Source organism: Pongo abelii, chromosome 7 (genome assembly GCF_028885655.2).
Source record: "Pongo abelii isolate AG06213 chromosome 7, NHGRI_mPonAbe1-v2.0_pri, whole genome shotgun sequence".
NCBI classification, from domain to species: domain Eukaryota; kingdom Metazoa; phylum Chordata; class Mammalia; order Primates; family Hominidae; genus Pongo; species Pongo abelii.
In genome coordinates, this window is record NC_071992.2 from 62,207,360 (window position 1) to 62,229,829 (window position 22,470).

Here is a 22,470-nt window from a genome sequence, read left to right on the forward strand (position 1 = left end):
CTCTTTTGTGGCCTCCCTATGCCCTGAAACACAACAATATTGAAATTAGACAAGTCAGTAAGCCTCCAGCGGCCTCGAAGTGTTCAAGTGAAAGGAAGAGTTGCACATCTCTCACTGTAAATAAAAAACTGGAAGTGATTAAGCTTAGTGGGGAAGGCATGTCAAAAGCCAAGACAGATCAAAAGCTAGACCTTTGCATTAAACAGCCAAGTTGGCCAGGCACGGTGGCTCATGCCTGTAATCCCAGCACTTTGGGAGGCCGAGGCGAGCAGATCACGAGGTCAGGAGATCGAGACCATCCTGGCTAACACGGTGAAACCCCGTCTCTACTAAAAAATACAAAAAATTAGCCAGGCATTGTGGCGGGCGCCTGTAGTCCCAGCTACTCGGGAGGCTGAGGCAGGAGAATAGCATGAACCCAGGAGGCGGAGCTTGTTGAGCCGAGATCGTGCTACTGCCTGGGCAACAAATCAACACTCCATTTCAAAAATAATAAAATAAACAGCCAAGTTGTGACTGCAAAGAAAAAGTTCTTGAAGGAAATTAAAAGTGCTTCTCCAGTGAACGCATAAATGATAAGAAAGCAAAATAGCCATATTGCTAATATGAAAAAAGGTTTAGTGGTCTAGATAGAAGATCAAACCAGCTACAACATTCCCTTAAGCCAAAGCCTAATCCAGAGCAAGACCCTAGCTCTCTTCAATTCTGTGAAGGCTAAGAGAGGTAAGGATGCTTTAGGAGAAAAGTATGAAGCCAGCAGAAGTTGGTTCATGAGGTTTAAGGAAAGAAGCCATCTCCCTAACATAGAAGTTCGGGGTGAAGCAGCAAGTGTTGATAGAGAAGCAGCAACAAGTTACCCAGAAGACCTAGCTAAGATACTTGATGAAGATGGCCACACTCAACAAAAGATTTTCAGTGCAGATGAAACAGCCTTCTGTTGGAAGAAGATGGCATCTAGAACTTGCATAGCTAGAGAGGAGAAGTCAATACCTGGCATCAAAGCTTCAAAGGATAGACTGACTTGCTAGAAGCTAATGTAGCTGGTGACTTTAAGTTGAAGCAAATACCCATTTACCATTCCAAAAATCCTAGTGACTTTAAGAATTATGTTAAATCGGGCTGGGCATAGATGGTTCGTGCCTGTAATCCCAGAACTTTGGGAGGCTGAGGTAGGAGAATGCCATGAGGCCAGGAGTTCAAGAGCAGCCTGGACCACATAGTGAGACCCCATCTCTACAAAAAATTTTTAAAGCTGGCCAGGTATCATGTTGTGTACCTGTAGCCTCAGCTACTCAGAAAGTTAAGGTGAGGGGATCACTTGAGCCCATGAGTTCGAGTCAGTGAGCTGTGATTGTGCCACTGCACACCAGCCTGAGCGACAGAGTGAGACCCTGTCTCTAAAAAAAAAACAATAATGATAATAATGTTAAGTCTACTTGGCCTGTGCTCTATAAATGGAAGAACAAAGCCTAGATGCCCTCACACCTTTTCACAGCATGGTTTACTGAATATGTTAAGCCCACTATTGAGACCTACTGTTCAGAAAAAAAAAAAAAAAAAAAAGATTCCTTTCAAAATGTTACTGCTCACTAACAATGTACCTGGTCACTCAAGAGCTTTGATGGAGATGTGCAGGGAGATGAATGTTGTTTTCTTGCCTGCTAACACAGTATTCATTCTGCAGCCCATGGATGAAGGAGTAATTGAAGAAATGTATTTCATAAGGCTGTAACTGCTATAGACAAGGATTCCTCTGATGGATCTGGACAAAGTAAACTGAAAATCTTCTGGAAAGAATTCACCATTCTAGATGCCATTAGAAACATTCATTGCAAACATAAAAAAGAACAAAATTGTGTCCTTTGCAGCAATGTGGATGCACCTGGAGGCCATTATCCTAAACAAATTAATGCAGAAACAGAAAACCAAACACCACATGTTCTCACTTAGAAGTGGGAGTTAACATTGTGTACATGCAGACACAAAGAGAACCATAAACTCTGGGGATTCCAAAAGTGGGGAAGCAGCCACAGAGGGAAGGCTTGCAAAACTACCTATCAGATAGTACATTCATTGTACTATCTGATAGGTAGTTTTTAGTAGGGTGATGGGATCATCAAATTCATTGCTTGGGTGATGGGATCATCAGATGCCCAAACTTCAGCATCATGCAGTATACCCATATAACAAACCTGCATATGTACCCCCTAAATTTAAAATTAAAAAAAAACACATTTATGATTAATGGGAAAAGGTCAAAATCTCAATAGGAGCTTGCAAGTTGATTCCAACCTTCATGAATGACTTTGAGGGGTTCTGGACTTCAGAATTTCCTCAGTGGAGGAAGTAACTGAAGGTGTGGTAGAATAGCAAGAAAACTAGAATTGGAAGTGGAGCCTGAAGATGTGACTGAATTGCTGCAATCTCATGATAAAATTTGAATGGGTTGAGGAGTTACTTCTTACGGATGAGCAAAAAAAATATTTTATTAAGATGGAATCTACTCCTGGTGAAAATACTGTGAACATTGTTGAAATTACAATAAAGGATTTAGAATATTACTTAAACATAAGTGATAAAGCAGAGGCAGGGTTGGAGAGGATTGACTCCCATTTTGAAAGAAGTTCTGCTGTGGTTAAAATGCTGTCAAACGGTATTGCATGCACAGAAAAATCTTTCATGAAAGAGAGTCATCTCAACAAACATCGTTGTTGTCTTTTTGTTGTTGTTTTTTGTTTTTGTTTTTGTTTTTTTCATTTTGAGATGGAGTCTTGCTCTGTCACCCAGGCTGGAGTGCAGTGGTGGGATCTCGGCTCACTGCAAGCTCCGCCTCCCAGGTTCACGCCATTCTCCTGCCTCAGCCTCCCGAGTAGCTGAGATTATAGGCGCCCGCCACCACGCCCGGCTAATTTTTTGTATTTTTAGTAGAGAAGGGGTTTCACCATGTTAGCCAGGATGGTCTCGATCTCCTGACCTCGTGATCTGCCTGCCTTAGCCTCCCAAAGTGCTGGGATTACAGGCATGAGCCACTGCACCCGGCCCATTGTTGTCTTATTTTAAGAAATTGCCACGCCATCTCAGACTTCAGCAACCACCACCCTGACCAGTCAGCAGCCATCAACATTGAGGCAAGACCCTTTATCAATAAAAAGATTACATATCACTGAAGGCTCGGATGGTCATGAGCATTTTTTAGCAATAAAGTGTTTTCTTATTGTATGTACTCTTTTAAGACATGTTATTGCACACTTAGTAGACTATAGTATAGTGTAAACATAACTTTTATATGCACTGGGAAACCAAAAAATGTGTGTGACTTGCCTTATTCTGATACTTTCTTTATTGCAGTGGTCTGGAACCAAACATACAATATCTCTAAGGTATGCCTGTACTAAGAAATGAGATAGTTGGTTGACAAGGTGGCTCATGCCTCTGATCCCAGCACTTTGGGAGGCCAAGGCTGGAGGATCACTTGAACCCAGGAGTTCGAGACCAGCCTGGGCAACATAGTGAGACTACATCTCTAAGAAAAAAATAATTAGCCAGGTGTAGTGTAGTGCCTGTAGTCCCTGCTACTTGGGAGGCTGAGGTGGAAGGATCACTTGAGCCTGGGAGTTCAAGGCTGCAGCGAGCCATGATCGTACCACTGCACTCCAGCCTAAGCAACAGAGCAAGACCCTATCTCAAAAAAAAAAAGAGAGAGAGAGATTGTCTAAAATTGCAGCTATTTGGAAACACTTATTAGTGACAGAACAGTAAGATAATCATGCCTGTCGTGAGAGTACTGTTCCTTCTGAGGGTATTGATTACCAAATCTCAACCAGGGGCCTCGGCAAGAGGGTGAGGGGTCCTGGAATTGACAGACATTCACCATTGTCTTCGTAGACTCAAATAGTATGTCCAACACAAATATATTCTACTTTTGGAAAGCATGTAGATGTGATTGTTTAATTAACTAAAGTATGTACTTTATTCGCATTTCCTTAGTGTTTACCTAGTGTTACCTAATTCTGCTCCAGGATCCCATTCAGGACACCACATTATACTCAGTTGCCATGTCTCCTCAGGCTCCTCTTGGCTGTCGCAACTTTTGAGACTTCTCTTTTATGACTTTAAGAGTTTTGAGGAGTGTTAAGTATTTTGTAGAATGTCCTTAACTGTGCCCGATGCGGTGGCTTATGCCTGCAATCCCAGCACTTTGGGAAGCCAAGGTGGACGGATCACTTGAGGCCCACAGTTCAAGACCAGCCTGGCCAACATGGTGAAATCCCTTCTCTACTTAAAATAAAAAAATTAGCCGGCCATAATGGCACGCACCTGTAGTCCCAGCTACTCAGGAGGCCGAGGTGGGAGAATTGCTTAAACCCAGGAGGCAGAGGTTGCAATGAGCCGAAATGGTGCCACTGCACTCAAGCCTGAGCGACAGAGCAAGGCTTGTTCTCAAAAAAGAAAAAAATCTCTTTAACTGGAATTTGTCTGATTTATTACATATGATGAGATTGGAGTTATGTGAGTTATGTGTTCTTAGGAGGAAAACCACAGGATAAAGTACAGTTTTCATCATGTCATATCCAGTGTACACACTGTCAATACGAGTTCTTGCTGTTGATGCTGACCTTGATCACCTCCCTGAGGTAGTACTTGTCAGGTTTCTGCACTGTGAAGTTACTGTACGTTTTCTTCCTTTCCATCCTGAAGTCTTTGGAAGGAAGCCATCATGCACAATGCACACCTAAGGAACAGAGAGCTCCAATCCCCTTTTTTGATGATGGAGCAGTTATTTGGAATTCCTCTGCATGTGAGATTTGTCTCTTCTCTACTTTTTTTTTCAATTATTTATATCACTATGGACTTGTACATATTTATTTTACACTTTGAGTTATAATCCAATACTATTTTATTTATTTTGTTGCTCAGATTGTTCCAGTTTTTTTCCCTTGGAGTTATTTCAGTTGATGTCTATATCCCTTTGATATACTCCCATAATTTTGAGTGTTCTGTTTTGTTTTGTTTTGAGTACTTCTTTACTCCCTGTCACTGTAAGATGTTCTAGGCTCATCTTGTATATTTTCTGCCTTCATCCTGGAATCAGCCATTTTTCCAAGGAGACCTGGCTCCTTTTTTTCAAGAATGGTATTAGATACCAAGAGGTACAAGAAGATGAAGGAAATACAAGTGCAATTTATTTATTTATTTAAAAAAGAGACAGGGTCTCACTATTGCCCAGGCTGGTCTCAGACTCCTGAACTCAAGTGATTCCCTTCCCTCAGCCTCCCAAAGTGCTGGGATTACAGACGTGAGCCACCATCCCCGGCCCAAATGCATTTTAATGCATAGAGTTGATACTAGCATTAGTAGTCATGGCCAGATAGAGGCTTTAGAAGTATGAATGCTCTGTTGTGGAATGTTTGATATGTACCTCTTGCTACTGGGAGAGCTTCTATAGCCCCAGGAAAAGGTCCTTTTCTCAAAACTGTTCTATAGATAGACTTTATTTAGTTGTTTACTAATTTACTATTTCTTTCCTGTCGCTCATTTTTCAGTATCACTGGTATCCTATCTCCATAGACAATACTTTTATCATTTACTGCCTTCCTGAAGTATTTCTGGAGGAGATAGTGTGAGAACTTCTGTTAGCCTCAGTAATTCCCTGTGCCATTCCAGATCCCTGGTGGGCCTCAGTCTTCCTTTATCTCCTCTCCAGGCTTCTTAACTACATGCCAGCATTATCACATACTCTAAATCATTTCAGGATATCATCGGCATGAACGGTTCCTATTCAAAATAAGGCTCTCTGAATGATTTACCATTCTTTTTATGAGTCTCTGGTGCCTAGATACCATGGTTTCTATGATCTGTGATGATGGTATTGAAAGAATGTGCATTCTCAAATACTTCTTAAAATATTGTTTGGCTAGATAGGAACTAGGTATTTTAACTACCAATTGTCAAATAGTAAAAGCTTTCTTTTAGCTTCAGAATTTCTGTTTTTATAAAACTTTGGTATGCTAGCTAAGGAGTGTTCTAGTTATGGTTGTCTTTGGTGAAATTACACTAACAGTACATGGGAGGTAAGGTGGAATCGTCCACGTGTGCTCCTTTGTTGTATGTGTGGCTCCCATGGAGAAGTTCTGTAGTTCTTCACACATTATAAAAAGTGTTTTGTTGCATAAGTCATAACAATTAATATATATTAAAATACCTCTGTGCAGCAAATTAATTAAGTCTGCTCTCTAGGGATTTCTAGACTAGGTAAGTGAAATGGTTCACTCCTTATTTCGCTTGTCTCTCAGAGAGATACATAATTTCTGGACAAAAATGGACACAAAATTGTTGGATTTGTTCATGATTTTGTTTTTGACTTTTAGTTGTAGTTGTTGATTTATCTAGGGAAGAGTGTATGGCGTTCCTTTACCCTATAACTTGACTTCTACATATCAAATATTAGATGTGGAATCTTCATATTCGACTACATATTGAATGTTTCAGGCCCAGTGATGAATCTTTTCTATCCACCTTAAACAGAAGGAGATTTATTGGCCAGGTGCAGTGGCTCACGCCTGTTATCCCAGCACTTTGGGAGGCTGAGGCGGGTGGGTCACTTGAGGTCAGGAGTTCAAGACCAGCCAGGCCAACATGGTGAAACCCCATCTCTACTAAAAATACAAAAATTAGCCAGGCTTGATGTTGCACACCTGTAGTCCCAGCTACACAGGAGGCTGAGGCAGGAGAATCGCTTGAACCTGGAGGCAGAGGTTGCAGTAAGCCAAGATCGCACCATTGCACTCCAGCCTGGGTGACAAAAAAAAAAGAGAGATTTATTAATGGATTTTAAGTGGCTTTTAAGCAATACTGCCGTGGAAGCTGCTGCCTCTTCTATTAATACAACCAGAAATATGGCAAGTCAGCTCACCTGCATTCCCGGAGCCACAGCCGACAGCAGGGAACTGCATGACCCCTGAAGCTGTTGCCTTCCAGCTTTCGAACCACTTAGTGTGGGCTGCAAGCTGAATCAACACACTGGATGCCCCATTCCTGCCATTTAATGCTGCAGAGCTATTGGCCAACACCTTGAGATCTTGTGTTAATGTTATGCCTGCTGGCAGAAGTAGCACAGTTAGGCCCTCTGCTCTGAGTGACAGGTCCCAAGTCGCAGGGGAACCTGAGTTGGGTAGAGTTTGCTGTCCGGCCTCTGGAGTTAGGAAGGCCCATAGAAGGCGATTGGACTCCATCGTACCCACCAAAAGAGTTAGAAAGAACTCTTAGGAAGAGAGAAGTAAAAACATATGATCAAAGCAGACAATAACAACAAAGTCCCACAGTCCTAAAATTTCATTTTAGAATGCCATTAGCTGTAGAATGTAGCATATAAAAAGAGAGAGGGTGGCGTGAGGAAAAAATGTTTTGTCGTTTAACTTAATGTTCTTTTTAAAAGAATTCAAAGTCCAAATATTTTTATATGTATTACTTGGTAATAAGTATGAAAAGTATAAAATTTTATGCTATGGACTACAACCATTGAACTGTGATTTTTTGTTTGTTTTTTTTTGTTGTTGTTGTTTTTGAGACAGAGCCTCACTCTGTCGCCCAGGCTGGAGTGCAGTGGCACGATCTCGGCTCTCTGCAACCTCCACTTCCTGGGTTCAAGCAGTTCTCCTGCCTCAGCCTCCCAAGTAGCTGGAACTACAGGTACACACTGCCACACCCAGCTTTTTTTTTTTTTTTTTTTGTATTTTAGTAGAGACGGGATTTCATCGTGTTGCCCAGGCTGGTCTCGAACTCCTGAGTTGAGGCAATCTGCCCACCTCGGCCTCTCAAAGCGCTAGGATTACAGGTGTGAGCCACTGCACCTGGCCAAGCTGTGATTTTTAAAAGGAAATTTTTAATTAGATGCTGAAAAAGGGTATGCATATTTGAGGTACACTTTAAAATGTTTTTAAATAAGCAAATCTTAATGCAAATAGATATTGCAAACACTAAGAAATTAAATAAGACTAGTTAATTTTTAATTTCATTTTATTTAGAGACAGGATCTCACTGTCACGCAGACTGGAGTGCAGTGACATGATCAGAGCTTACGGCATCCTCCAACCCCTGTCCTCAAGCCATACTCCAGCCTTGGCCTCCCAAAGCACTGGTGATACAGGTGTGAGCCACTGTGCCCAGCCAGACTAATCAATTTTGACTTTTCTCTGTACTACTTGCTATATCCAAGCATGAACTTGTGTTATTTTTGAATATTTTTTATTTCTGTGATGTAAGATTTGTTATAGATTCATTCCTGCTGTATATCTCAAGCAAGATTCAATTCGATGCATTTACTTGAGTGCCTACTATAAATGAGACATTTTAAAACAGTATGGCCATTACAAATATATGTTTAATTATAGTGAGTAGTAAGTGCTTAAAGTAATAATGCTAAGCTTTAATAGTTCTTGAAACTTAAGTAAAAGGTAGTGGTACTAACACAAGCATGAAGGAGTGCCACATGTGGCTGGAGTGCTGCTGGGCTCCCCTGCAGCCTCTCAAGGGAGGACGATGAACACTCAAGGGATGGACCAACTGAAGCAGGGAAACTTGGCCACTTACTGCCTGACACAGAAGCCCAGCTGTCTGCTGCATCTTACCCAGCCCACCATGTGTAAGAACTGGTTGAGATGACATTGAATTCCCTAAACTTCTGGGTGCTCAGTGGTGAACTGAGATGGAATACCTGCCAGCAGCTGGGCAGAGGGAAGAAAGCCAGCACTCTGGGAAGGTAGGCTTCACCTACTTACATCCTAATGGGGACTAACAGTGGCAGCAGAGCTGTGCAGAGCCTCGGGCCCTGGCATGGTATTCCAGCTAGAGTGGACCCTGCGTACGTGTGGGAGCAGCCCTGGCATTCAAGGATTTGCATTGAAGGCCTTGGTTGAGGATGCTGTGAAGGCAGCCACTGTGTGTATGGAACAGTGACTTTGTGGGTCAAGAATTCGACATGTGGCCGGGCGCGGTGGCAGACACCTGTAATCCCAGCACTTTGGGAGGCCGAGGCAGGCGGATCACGAAGTCAGGAGATCAAGACCATCCTGGCTAACACGGTAAAACTAAACTAAAAATACAAAAGTTAGCCGGGTGTGGTGGCGGGCGCCTTTAGTCCCAGCTACTCGGGAGGCTGAGGCAGGAGAATGGTGTGAACCCAGGAAGTGGAGGTTGCAGTGAGCCCAAGATCGTGCCACTGCACTCCAGCCTGGGCGACAGAGCAAGACTCCCTCTCAAAAAAAAAAAAAAAAAAAAAAGAACTTGACATGTGCTTGCTATGTGAGGCCAGTGAGTGAACCCGCACTCTGAGGCTCAGCATTTATAGTCAAGACAGCCCGCTGACTTCTTTGGGACCTGTCGTAAACTCTTCCAAAGTGTTAATGTTTTTCGTATGCAAAAAAGCTCACCAATAAAAGAAGAAACTTTAGGGAAGGTTGAAAAGCAACTGTGGACTGGCCACGGTGACTTATCCCTTTAATCCCAGCACTTTGGGAGGCAGGAGGATTGCTTGAAGCCAGGAGTCTGAGACCAGCCTGGGCAACAAAGTGAGACCCCCATCTCTACTAAAAATTTAAAAATTAGCTGGGCATGATGGTGCACGCCTATGGTCTTAGCTACTTGAGAGGCTGAGGCAAGAGGATCATTTGAGGCCAGGAGCTCAAGGCTGCAGTGAGCCATGATGGCAGCAGAGTGAGACCCTGTCTCTAAATAAATAAATAAATAAAGGGAAAAACAATGGGATTTGATAGAAGGCAGGAACATGTACAGATATTGCAAATTTGGGAAATTATGAAGACCTTAATCATACATATGGATTCTAGCATATGGACTGTTATTGACTGAATCTGGATTATTTTAGTTGATTCTACTTTGTTCTACTGCATTGAAAATCATTGTTAGTATATTTAGTCTTCTAAGCTAACATCTTATACCTAGATAACTGTCGAGGTTTATAAAGGCCTTAAAACGTGAATAATACCTACACAACTGTGGAATGCTTTTTTTTAACTGAATGTATTGTAAGTCAAATTCAGTCCATATCTAAAGTCTGAAAATTTTAATATTCAGATGACTAATAGGTATAACTCTTTAGCTTCTAGTGTGCATTCTGTAGTATTTGCCATACTTCTATAACTGCAACTTCTATTTTATTTATTTTAATTTTTTATTTGTTTGTTTTGAGACAGTCTTGTTCTCTTACCCAGGCTGAAGTGCAGTGGTGCAATCACAGCTCACTGCAGCCTTAGTCTCCCATTGCTCAAGCAATCCTCCCACCTCAGCCACCAGAGTAGCTGGGACTTAAGGCACATATCACCATACCTGGCTAGTGTTGTTGTTGTTGTTGTTGTTGTTTTCTAGAGACGGGGTTTCATCATCTTGCCCAGCCTGCTCTCAAACTCCTAGGCTCAAGTGATCCTCCCACCTTGACCTCCCAAAGTTCTGGGATTACAGGCATGAGCCATTGTGCCTGACCGCAACTTCTATTTTAGAGAAAGCTGCAACTCAATAATTAGTGGAATATTTCCTATGTATATTATATACACAAAAAAGCATTTGCCTTGAAAAACCTAAACTGTGTATTCAAAAGCTTTAATATGAACAGTATTATTCAAAATGGAAAGACTTTCATTCCTGCCCTCATGAAATAGAAATTCAGCTATATTTGATCCTGACTATAGAATATTACTAGAGATTGGGTTTTTTTATGTTATGTTTTGTTCAACTAGATACACCTTTTTGAGGTCATTCATATAGTTAGTGACATGTAAATGCTTTTTAAGTACACTGTTTAAACAGTATCAGCAGAGGCTTCGGGTGTGATGTTCACATTTCTGGAACCTATGGGCTGTACCCTCAGTCTGTCCTGGAACCTCTGCATTCCACCCTCAGTCTGTCCTGGCTGCTGTGAAGATGGAGTGCTGGTGGCTGGTCCTTAGCAGTCACTCCACCTCACACTCAAGTTTAGCCACATGGCCAAGCCAGTCCTGGGGTGTTTATCAAGGAAGAAGGGCCCTGGGGATTGCAGGCTCCACTTTCTGCCTCCCCAACCATCCCCTTACTTGCATACCTGGCAGGAAGGGTTAGGTAGGACAGCCAAGCACAGCATAAATCTGAACGGAAGCTGATGTCAGGTCTCTCTCCTTCTTAGCCGTGCCCCACAGCTGTGCCCCACTATCACGCAAGGTGTTTCATGTGGCACATTCTGTGATGATGAGGTAATCATGTTACTTTCATTTACTGAGTGCTTGCTAGGCATTACAAAATTTGGAAGCACCTCCTCATGTTGGGTTTAGGAATATAGAGCAATGAACAAAACAGACAAGGGGCCGGCTCTCCGGAATAAAGTAAATAAGATCATTTTCAATTGGTTTGTAGCCAGGTAACCTTGGACAAATTACGTTATACTTCACTTTTCTCATTTGTAAAATGGAGGTTATGATGGTATCTCCTTATGTGATTGATATATTAATGAGATAATACTCAAAAAGCACTTAGAACAGGTCCTAGTACATGGTGAATGCTAAGTGCTCAAAAAGCACTCCCAATTATTATGAGACATAACACTGTGTGCCATGATATGGAGTAACCTGGGTAGGAGCATCAAGGTCACCTTGGAATGAGCAGTGAGGGGAAGCTGAGAAGGGAGAGCTTCAAGGTGAAACCTAACGGACGAAGTGGAGTCAGCCATGAAAAGCTCCAGGAGACACACTTTCCACGCAAAGACACCAGCTATTGCAAAGAAAAGGATGGACTTGCTGTGTTCTAGGAGCAGAAGAGAGACCAGTGTACCTGGGTTGTAGAGATATACCCAGGGGCTGAGACAGATGATTAGCACAGAGAAGAGCCAGGTGCCAGAAGTTTAGACTTCATTCCAAGGACAGTGAGAAGCCTTTAAGGTTTTCAGCATGAGATACATGTGATCCAGTCTGTGCTTTGGAAAGATCACTCCAGCTGCTCCAGATCAAATGGAATGTGGAGGTACAAGAGTAGCAACAGGAAACAAGTTAAGCTATTTCAAAAATCCAGCCAGGTCAGACTGACGACCTGGACCAGAGTGCTTATGGTGAAAAGCAGAAAGGTTCAGGGTCTGTTTTAGAGATATGGTTTACAGTAACAGCTAAAAAATCGGATGTGGGATGATAGGAAGTGGGGGCTCAAGGATGACTGTGAGGTTGTTGGACTGGTGGTGGTGTGGTGGTTATTGAGGTGAGAGGTGACTAGGGGAGGCCAGAGTTCTAGTGATGGCCTTGTTGAGGTGGAGACCTGTAAGATGGAGACCTGTAAGACACCAAGCTGAAGAAGTCAAATTGGATATGCGCTCACCGTGGAGGAGAGAGGTAAGCACGTGAAGGCCAGGCACTGGACCCAGGAAGGAATTATCTTCTCTAGTCTTTATAAAAACACTGTAAGATAAATAACATCTAGCTATGGGAAACAGAAATTAATGAAAGCCACTTTCTAAGGTTAATTTTAAGTTAAAGGATTTTTTTCACCTTAAAGTAGTAGATAGACCAGTGGAATAGAGAGTCCCAAATATATACAGGAATTTAGTTAATAATACATTTCAAAGCAATAGGGAAAGATGAACCATTCAATAAATGGGTAAGGACAGTAGGTTAGCCATCTGGAAAAAGAAATGAATTCGATTTATACTTTAATCTTACACCAAGATAGATTACAAATGAATCAAAGATTTAAAAACTGAAATCGTAAAAGTTCTAGAAGAAATAGTGGGAGAAGTATCTTGAGGTGGAAGTTTTTTCTGTGATTCAACATCCATGGATCCAAAAGAAAAAATTAAGCCTACATGACAAAATTAAAAGTTAAATGACAAATTGAGAATATATATGTATGATTTGTATTACAAAGAGCCACTCTTTCTAGTACATGAGGTACTCATAGAAATTAGTAGGGAAGACTGACAACTCAGTATAAAAATGGGCAAAGGGTATGAATACACAGTTCATAAAAGGAAAAGATGCTCAATGTCTCATGATAAAAAATATGAATTAAAATAACACTATTATTTTTCCCCTACCAATTTTGCAGAAATCTAAAATTTTAGTAACTTTCGTTTGGTGAGGCTGAGGGGCAGTAAACACTCTTCCTTTGGTGGAGGGAGAGTACATTGTCACCACTCCAGAGAGAGCACCTTGGCATGTGTATATACAGATGTATGTGTGTGAATTTTAAACAGGTCAGCTCTTTGACCCAGCACTTCTACTTCTTGGAATTTATCCAACAGATATACTTGTGTATATATGAAATACAAGCTTATTCCTTGCCCCATTCTTTGTGATAGCGAGTGGAAATGGCCTGAAGGTCAGCATTAGGAAATTAAAAATTATGGCACTTGCTCATAGTAGAATACTATGCAGCTCTCTATGTGGCTACAAGAAGAATGAGAAAACAATGAACTGTCACAGAAAAATCTATGACATTGGTTACATTGAAGGAATGGTGGGATGCTTGAAATGGGCTATATTCCTTGAATATATAGAGAGAAACTTTAGAAGCGTATGTGAGAAACAAGTAACAGTGATTATCTGTGAGGGGTAGCTGGGAACTGGAGGATGGAGGACGGGAGCTGGAGGGAGGGAAACTTGTCACTATGTACCTTTAAATTTTGAATTATATATATTAATCAGAAAAATGAAAGGACTTTATATATAGTTATTTATCTTGAAATTTTTAGCCGTTATATATATTTTGGAAAGCAGTATATACAGCAATAATGTTATACTTTTTGACCCAATACTCCCTAGAAATTTAATTCATGAAAACTAAACAAAAACTACACATAAACGCTGTTCTTCTTCATGGTAGCAATACCTATAATAATGGGGAAAATAGAAGCAACCTAAACGTCAGTGTGGGGGATTATTTAATTGAATATGACATACAGCATGATATAATGTTAAGCAACTGTGTAATATAATTAAGAAGACCATGCTGAAACATTTATCCATTCAACAAATATTTATTGTGTGCCTACTGTGTATCAAGCATTGTTCTAGGTGTTAGGGATACAGCAAGAAATAAGAGCCAAAATAAATATATAAATCCATACACCATTGGAACTGCCATTATTTGGGGGAAGACTGGCCACAGACCAATAGATATAATGTAAGAAAGTAAGACCAGGCGCCGTGGCTCACGCCTGTAATCCCAGCACTTTGGGAGGCTGAGGTGGGTGGATCCCCTGAGATCAGGAGTTCGAGACCAGCCTGGCCAACATGGTGAAAAACCCATCTCTACTAAAAATACAAAAATTAGCCAGGCATGTTGGTGCACGCCTATAATCTCAGCTACTCAGGAGGCTGAGGCAGGACAATCGCTTGAACTCAGGCGGCAGAGGTTGCAGGAGCTGAGATTACGCCATTGCACTCCAGCCTGGGTGACAGAGTGAGACTCCATCTCAAAAAAAAGAAAGAAAGAAAGAAATGATGGTTACAACTTCAAATAAAGCAAGATGAGGGACAGTGAAGGTGGAGGGCTGCTATTTTTACATAAGACTCAAGGAAAGCCTCACTGAGAAGGTAATACTTGAATGGAGATGGGTGAGTAAGTCATGTAAATGTGTAGGGAGAGCATCTCAGCAGGGAGATCTGGTACTTGAGGATGCAAGAAGGGATCTGTTTGGCATGTTTGTGGAATGACAAGGAGGCCAGTGTTTCTGTGCATCACATACATGAAGGTCAGAGAGGTAGAAATGGTAGGGTTGGGACTCTGATCATGAGGAGGTCTAGAAAGCCATGATAATAAGGCCTTTGAATTTTATTCCACGTGTGATACAAAGCCATTAAAAATTCTGGAACCCCTGTAGAAGTGATTCTAAATGACTGTGTGAGAAGCAAGAGAGTCTGAGTCCTCCATTAGGGCAAGCTGGTGGATAAAGACATGGTGCAGAACTGGAGATATCCAAGAGGTAGAAAGGTAATTCAACTTAGCACTCTGAATGATTGGATGTGGGAGGTGGAGAAAAGGGAGGGATCCAGAAGGATTCTAAGGTTTGGGCAACAAGATGAATGGTGATACCATTAAATGAGACAGAAAATTCAGGAGGGAGAACAGAGTTGGAGAGAGCTGAGATGATGGTTTTAAACATGTTGAGTTTGTTGAGGGACCTGTGAGTCACAAATACCAAAAGGGAGAAATGTAAAATGAACCCTGTCATGTTTGATCAGAATTAGGGTAGTATAAACTCGTACTTTTCAAGATGGATGGGTGAATGAATAGAAGTCAGTGTGTGTTTGTGTGAGAGGGTGTATGTGTGCACACACTTCCCAGCTCTACTAAGAGGCTCTGAGACAGTGATACATCAGTAGCAATGAGCACACCTAGTGCCAGATAGTAGCTTCTAAATACCTGAAGGGAATTGGCAAAGTGACTGATTCCAAGTTTGGATGAGATAAAATACAAGATGAGCCTTGAAATCTTGTTATGTTAGAAAGCAAGAATGTTCTCAAAGAATGATGGGGACATCAAAAAGAAAAAGGTCACCGAAGCTAGCTTGAAAGAGTCCCCAACTAGCCAAATCTGGGGCAATTCATGCATCAAAATAAGGGATAGTTATGGATTATAAACCATTCAGTAAGACTCCATGAGTCACACTGATACAAAAACAAATGAAAAATAATTTAAGAAAATTAATGAATTGGAAATTTGATAAGGAATAGGATATTAGACGGTTTCACAGTATCTCCTACACAATGTTTTTTAACTTCAAAAGGGAAAAGAGTAACTTATAGTTGAGAAGCCTGACAGACGTCACCTTAAGTTTTAAAAAGTGAACATCATTAAGTATTGGGACAAATTAAAATAATGTAATTATTTTAATACACAGAATGTAATTAGAAGCCGGCCCAGGATGCACACCTATAGTCCCAGCCACTCAGGACGCTGAGGTGAGAGGATCACTGGAGCCCAGGAGTTTGAAGTTGTAGTGCACAATGATCATTCCTGTGAATAGCCACTATACTCTAGCCTAGGCAGCGTAGAAAGAGCCTGTCAAGAAAAAGTGGAAAGAACGCAAAAAAAAAAAAAAAAAAAGCACACAGCATCACTTCTGTGTTATTTTTACCAATGATACATCAACTGAATCCCACAATGAGAAGAAATCAGACAAACCCAAAATGAGGGTTCATGCTTTACAGAATACCTGAACTGTTTCCTTCCAAAGTGTCAGGGTTATGAAAGTCAAGGAAAGACTGAGGAACCATTCCAGATTGCAGAGTATTAAGAGACATGACAACTAAATGCAGCCCGATTCTGAACTATCTCCTTTTGCTATACAGGACATTACCAGGGCAATGGGTGAAACATGAGTGGGTAGGAAGATTAGGTGGAGGGAAGATCAAGGTTCATGTCCTCCTCTTATGGCTGTAGAGCGGTTATATGGGAAAAAGTCCTTATTTGTAGGAAAAACACACAAAAGTATTTGGGAATGAAGGGGTATCATGTCAGGAAGTTACCCTCAAATAATTCAGGGGAAAAAAACATGATTTTTACTGTATTTAGAACATTTTAGTAAATTTGAGATTTAAAACTTTTTAAAGGGATGGTTTAACATATACAGGTCAATAAATATGATACATCACATTAACAAAATAAAAAAACAAAAATCATATGATCATTTTAATAGATGCAGAAAAAGCATTCAATAAAGTCCAGCATCCCTTTATGATAAAAACTCTCCACAAACCTGGCATAGAAGAGATATACCTCACAGTAATAAAAACCATATATGACGAACCCACAGCCAACATCATACTGAATGGGGAAAAGCTAGCTGAAAGCATTCCCCTTGATAACTGGAACAAGACAAGGATGCCCACTGTCACCCTTCTATTCAACATAGTACTGGGAGTGCTAGCCAGAACAATCAGGCTACAGAATTAAAGGGCACCCAGATTGGAAAAGAGGAAGTCAAACTGTTACTGTTTGCCACTGATATGATTGTATATCTAGAAAACCCTAAAGACTCCTCCAAAAGACATCTAGATTTGATAAACAAATTCAGCAGAGTCTTAGAGTACAAAATCAATGTACAAAAATCAGTAGCACTGCTATACACCAACAATGACCAAGCTGGGAATCAAATCAAGAACCCAGTCTTTCTTACAATAGCTGCAAAAATTAAAATAAAATACTTAGGAATATACTTAACCAAGGAGGTGAAAGATAAAGAGAACCACAAAACACTGCTGGAAATGATCATAGATGACAGAAACAAATGTAAACACGTCTCATCTCATGGATTGGAAGAATGACTATCATGAAAATGGTCGTGCTGCCCAAAGCAACCTACAGATTTAATGCGATTCCTATCAAAATACCAACATCATTTTTCACAGAATTAGAAAAAACAGTCCTAAAATTCATAGGCACCAAAAAAGAGCCTGAATAGCCAAAGCAATAGTAAGCAAAAAGAATAAACCTGGAGGTGTCACGTTACCTGACTTCAAATTATACTATAAGGCTATAGTTACCAAAACAGCATGGTGCTGATATAAAAGTAGATACACAGACCACTGGAAAAGAATAGAGAGCCCAAGAAATAAGGCCAAATACTTACAGTTAATGGGTCTTCAACAAAGCATATGAAAACATAGATTAGGGGAAGGACACCCTATTTAATCAATGGTGATGGGAAAACTGAAAAGCCACATGGAGAGGAATGAAACTGGATCCTCATCTCTCACCTTATACAAAATAAACTCAAGATGGATCAAAGACTTAAATCTAAGACCTGAAACCATAAAAATTCTAGAAGATAACCCAGGAAAAACTCTTCTGGACATCCCCTAAGCAAAAAATTCATGGCTAAGAACCCAAAAGCAATTACAACAAAGACAAAAATAAATAAGTGGGACCTAATTAAGAAGCTTCTGCACAGCAACAGAAATAATCATCAAACAGACAACTCACAGAATGAGAGAAAATATTTGTAAACTATGCATCTGACAAAGGACTAATATCTAGAATCTACAAAAAACTCAAGCAAATCAGCAAGGAAAAAAGAGAAAGACAAGTAATCCCATCAAAAAGTAGGCAAATGACATAAATAGATATTTCTCAAAAGATGATTTACAAATGGCCAACAAACATGAAAAAATGCTCAACATCACTAATTATCAGGGAAATCCAAATTAAAACCGCAGTGAGATAGCACCTTACCCCCTCAAGAATGGACATTATTTTGAAAGTTAAAAAACAATAGATACTGGAATGGACGTGGTGAAAGGGGAATGCTTATACACTACTGGTGGGAATGTAAATTAGTACAGGTCTATGGAAAACAGTATGGAGATTCCTTAAAGAGCTAAAAGTAGATCTACTATTTGATTCAACATTCCCACTGCTGGGTATCTATCAAAAGAAAAGTAAATCGTTGTATAAAAAAAGACACCTATACACATATATTTATTGCAGCACAATTCACAATTACAAAGATAGGGAACCAACCTAAGTGACCATCCATCACACAATGAGTAGATAAAGAAAAATTACTATACACACCATGGAATACTTCTCAGCCATAAAAAAAGAACAAAATAATGGCTTTTGCAGCAGCTTGGATGGAGCTGGAGGCCATTATTCTAAATGAAGTAACTCAGGAACGGAAAACCAAATACTGTATGTTCTCACTTATAAATGGGAGCTAAGCTGCCAGCACACAGAGGCATACAAAGTGATATAATGGACTACAGAGACTTAGATGGGGGAGAGTGGGAGAGGGTGAAGAATAAAAAACTACATATTGGGTACACTGTACACTACTCGGGTGATGGGTGCACTAAAACCTCAAAATCTCAGACTTCAACACTATACAATTCATCTGTGTAACCAAAAATCGCTTGTACCCCCAAAAGCTATTGAAATTTTTAAAAAATAAATAAGGGTCAGAAATTAAATAAATAAAAACTTTTTTAAATGATCAGAAAAGTGAGTAGGAGGCAGTCAAATGGAAATGTGAGGCCCACACTTTCTCAAAGGTTGGCAGGAAGGTTGGCAGGAAAGAGAGACATACGCTCCCAGCAGAGACTGCACTGAGCATTTGGAGCCAATGTGTAGAGAGGGAAGAGATACACCTAGGCTAGGTGGTGAGCACTGCAAAGCAAAGTCCTAGAGGCCGTGTTTTGCTGGGCACCGAGGTCCAGTGGAAAGAGCAGGCTGGGCAGGCAGCAGGAGGATGTCAGCTGGGCACGGCAGGCAGTTCCAAGGTGGGTGGGCTGGAAACAAAACTAATTCCTACCTGGGAACCTTCCTTCTCTCTGAGAAATAGAGTTGTCTTCTAGAAGTGGCCATTGTCTGCTGTCTTAAGTACAGTATACTGAATATGGTTCGTCTTCAAATTTGAAATTACTTCACTGAAAAATGTATCAAAACAATTTAATATTTCTCAGTGATATTGTTCCTAAAACAGGTTTTCTTAGGATTGCAGAATTTACAAAATTACCATTGATACTTGAAAAAGAAGAAAGCCTTGTATGTATGCATTTGCCAAGGCAGTTTGATTTTTTATTTGGTAGGGTCAGAGCAGGTAGAACGTGTATGCATACTTCACAAAAAACAGGTGATTTATAAGCCATTGCATTAGACAGGACTGGTTTCCAAGCCAGTTAGTCAGCTTAGAATGTGAAACCCTGACTCAGAAGCGAATCACCTAAGGATGATTCAACACTGTGTTTCCTGTTGTGCTAGTAGGCCCACTACAGTAGTGGTTTACCCCCACCTCACCCAGTTCATTAGACGCTAATCTAGTCCCACACTGGAACTACAGAGCCTGAAGACTATATAAGCAACTGTCTTCTCATTCTCCTTAGACTGTCCATGACTGATGCCACTCACCAGGCACAGGAGGGATGCTAATCCATTCCATGGAGTGGAGCCTCAGGGTTTACAGGCTTTATTCCCTCCAAGAACCCTGCCTCTGAAAGCCTGTGTGAGTCTTGTGTGGGCCAACATGCCCTTTGATGGCCCAAGGGAAGCTGTAGGACACTAACTTACCCATGGCACCACCAAAACCTGCATCCCCAGGCCCATGTCTTGTTCCTTACTCTATACCCAGTTACAAACTCTTGACTTCTCAGGTTTCAGTGATGAATAGGCATGGGAAAGTAGGAATACCAAATGGCCTCTCATTTGGTAGTCGGTTGGGGAATGCATGAGAGAAAATAAGACCATAGTGTGCCCAGGGATGCTGAGCTGATGGCACATTTTGAGCAGTAAGCTTTCTTAGTGTAGATCCCTCCTTCCTCGCTCTTTTTTTTTTTTTTTTTTTTTTTTGTATTTTTAGTAGAGACGGGGTTTCACCATGTTAGCCAGGATAGTCTCGATCTCCTAACTTCATGATCCGCCCGCCTCGGCCTCCCAAAGTGCTGGGATTCTCTCTTTTCCTTCATTGTTCTTGTCCTAATTTACAACTTCGCTAAGTTCTTCCTTTCCCACTTGTATACTTTGTAGCAATATATGTTTTGGTTTGTGAACTACCTCGTATTGTCCCCAAGGGCAGGAACTATGTCTTATGTCCCTTTTCCCCAGGAAGGCTAAATAAATGCCTGTTGATTAACTCAACTTGGTGTAACAAACATATATTATCTATAATGCATAAGTCTCTGAGCTAAGGGCTCTGACAGGTATATACGGAATAAGAAATAAGATCTCTGCCTTCAAGAAACTTCCAAGAGAGAGAAAAGAGCTCCTCAAGTTATTATAATACATAGTAAATGTGATGAGAACTAAAAGACAAAAAAAAAAAAAAACACTTTTTATGCAAAGGAAAAAGGGGAATAAGAGAAGTCTTCATATAAGACATGGAGTTTCAGTTTAACTTTGAAAAATGATACTTAGATGAGTGGGAGTGGCAAGGACTATCAGATTCCATGAGGGGAACAGGCGGGAGCCAAGACAGATAGGGGCGTGGTAGCAGCATCTTGATCTTCTTAGGCCCCACCATGTGTGTACCAAGAGGCATGCAGGAGCCACTGGGATACTCCCAAAGTTCTCTGGCCAGGTGAGTGACATGATTAACTCTATTCGATAAGAAGGAGCACTGTAGCAGCAACCTGCGGGAGGGGTTAGAAGAAAGGAAAGAACAGGGGTTAAGAGACAGGTTGGGAAGCACCTGCCTAATCCATGTAGGTGGCATGAAGGGCCACAAGCAAGACAAGACCATGACAGTGGGGATGAGGAGGAGAATATTAAAAAGGTGATGCAGAGGGAAAATAGACAGGTTACAGCAACTGGATGTGAAAGGAAATAGAGTACTCCCAGGTTTTGAGACTCAGTGACTGGGAGAACAGTGGGGCATTCTTCAAGAGGGATCTCTGCATAATGATGGTAAAGTAACAGATCTAGAGAAAGAGAGATACTGGCCAGTTACATTAGCTCTGTATTCATTGGCCTAAATAAATGCAGCAGTGATTTTATTCTGTGTACCCTAGGAAATATAGATGCACTCATATAACTCTTTGCCAATGATAAACTAAAACTCTGGTTGATCTTCTTGAGAAGGTTTAGACTCTTTTCTTTCTTAAAGACCTACACTCATATAAGACATTATCTTTTAATATGACTGGCATGATATATATGTTCTTTTTTTTTATACTTTAAGTTTTAGGGTACATGTGCACAATGTGCAGGTTTGTTACATATGTATACATGTGCCATGTTGGTGTGCTGCACCCAGTAACTCGTCATTTAACATTAGGTATATCTCTAAATGCTATCCCTCACCCCTCCTCCCACCCCACAACAGGCCCCGGTGTGTCATGTTCCCCTTCCTGTGTCCATGTGTTCTCATTGTTCAATTCCCACCTATGAGTGAGAACATGCGGTGTTTGGTTTTCTGTCCCTGCGATAGTTTGCTGAGAATGATGGTTTCCAGCTTCATCCATGTCCCTACAAAGGACATGAACTCATCCTTTTTTATGGCTGCATAGTATTCCATGGTGTATATGTGCCACATTTTCTTAATCCAGTTAATCATTGTTGGACATTTGGGTTGGTTCCAAGTCTTTGCTATTGTGAATGGTGCCGCAATAAACATACGTGTGCATGTGTCTTTATAGCAGCATGATTTATAATCCTTTGGGTATATACCCAGTAATGGGATGGCTGGGTCAAATGGTATTTCTAGTTCTAGATCCCTGAGGAATCGCCACACTGACTTCCACAATGGTTGAACTAGTCCACAGTCCCACCAACAGTGTGAAAGTGTTCCTATTTCTCCACATCCTCTCCAGCACCTGTTGTTTCCTGACTTTTTAATGATCGCCATTCTAACTGGTGTGAGATGGTGTCTCATTGTGGTTTTGATTTGTATTTCTCTGATGGCCAGTGATGATGAGCATTTTTTCATGTGTCTGTTGGCTGCATAAATGTCTTCTTTTGAGAAGTGTTCATATCCTTCACCCACTTTTTGATGGGGTGGTTTGTTTTTTT

The 22,470-nt window shown here is 40.9% G+C and overlaps 1 protein-coding gene across 13 annotated transcripts in view; it reads left to right on the forward strand.

The window, feature by feature from the left end:
* Window positions 1–22,470, forward strand: part of SPIDR (scaffold protein involved in DNA repair) — a 486,770-nt gene that overhangs the window by 382,941 nt on the left and 81,359 nt on the right. The window contains exon 1 of one of the 13 annotated variants that reach the window (XM_009243782.4): window positions 20,967–21,040. The exons of the other annotated variants lie outside the window; for them this stretch is intronic. Coding sequence (XP_009242057.4) covers window positions 20,982–21,040 — 59 coding nt within the window. The 5' untranslated portion in view covers window positions 20,967–20,981. Of the gene's footprint in view, window positions 1–20,966; window positions 21,041–22,470 lie in introns of those variants that run through there. 13 annotated transcript variants of the gene reach the window in all.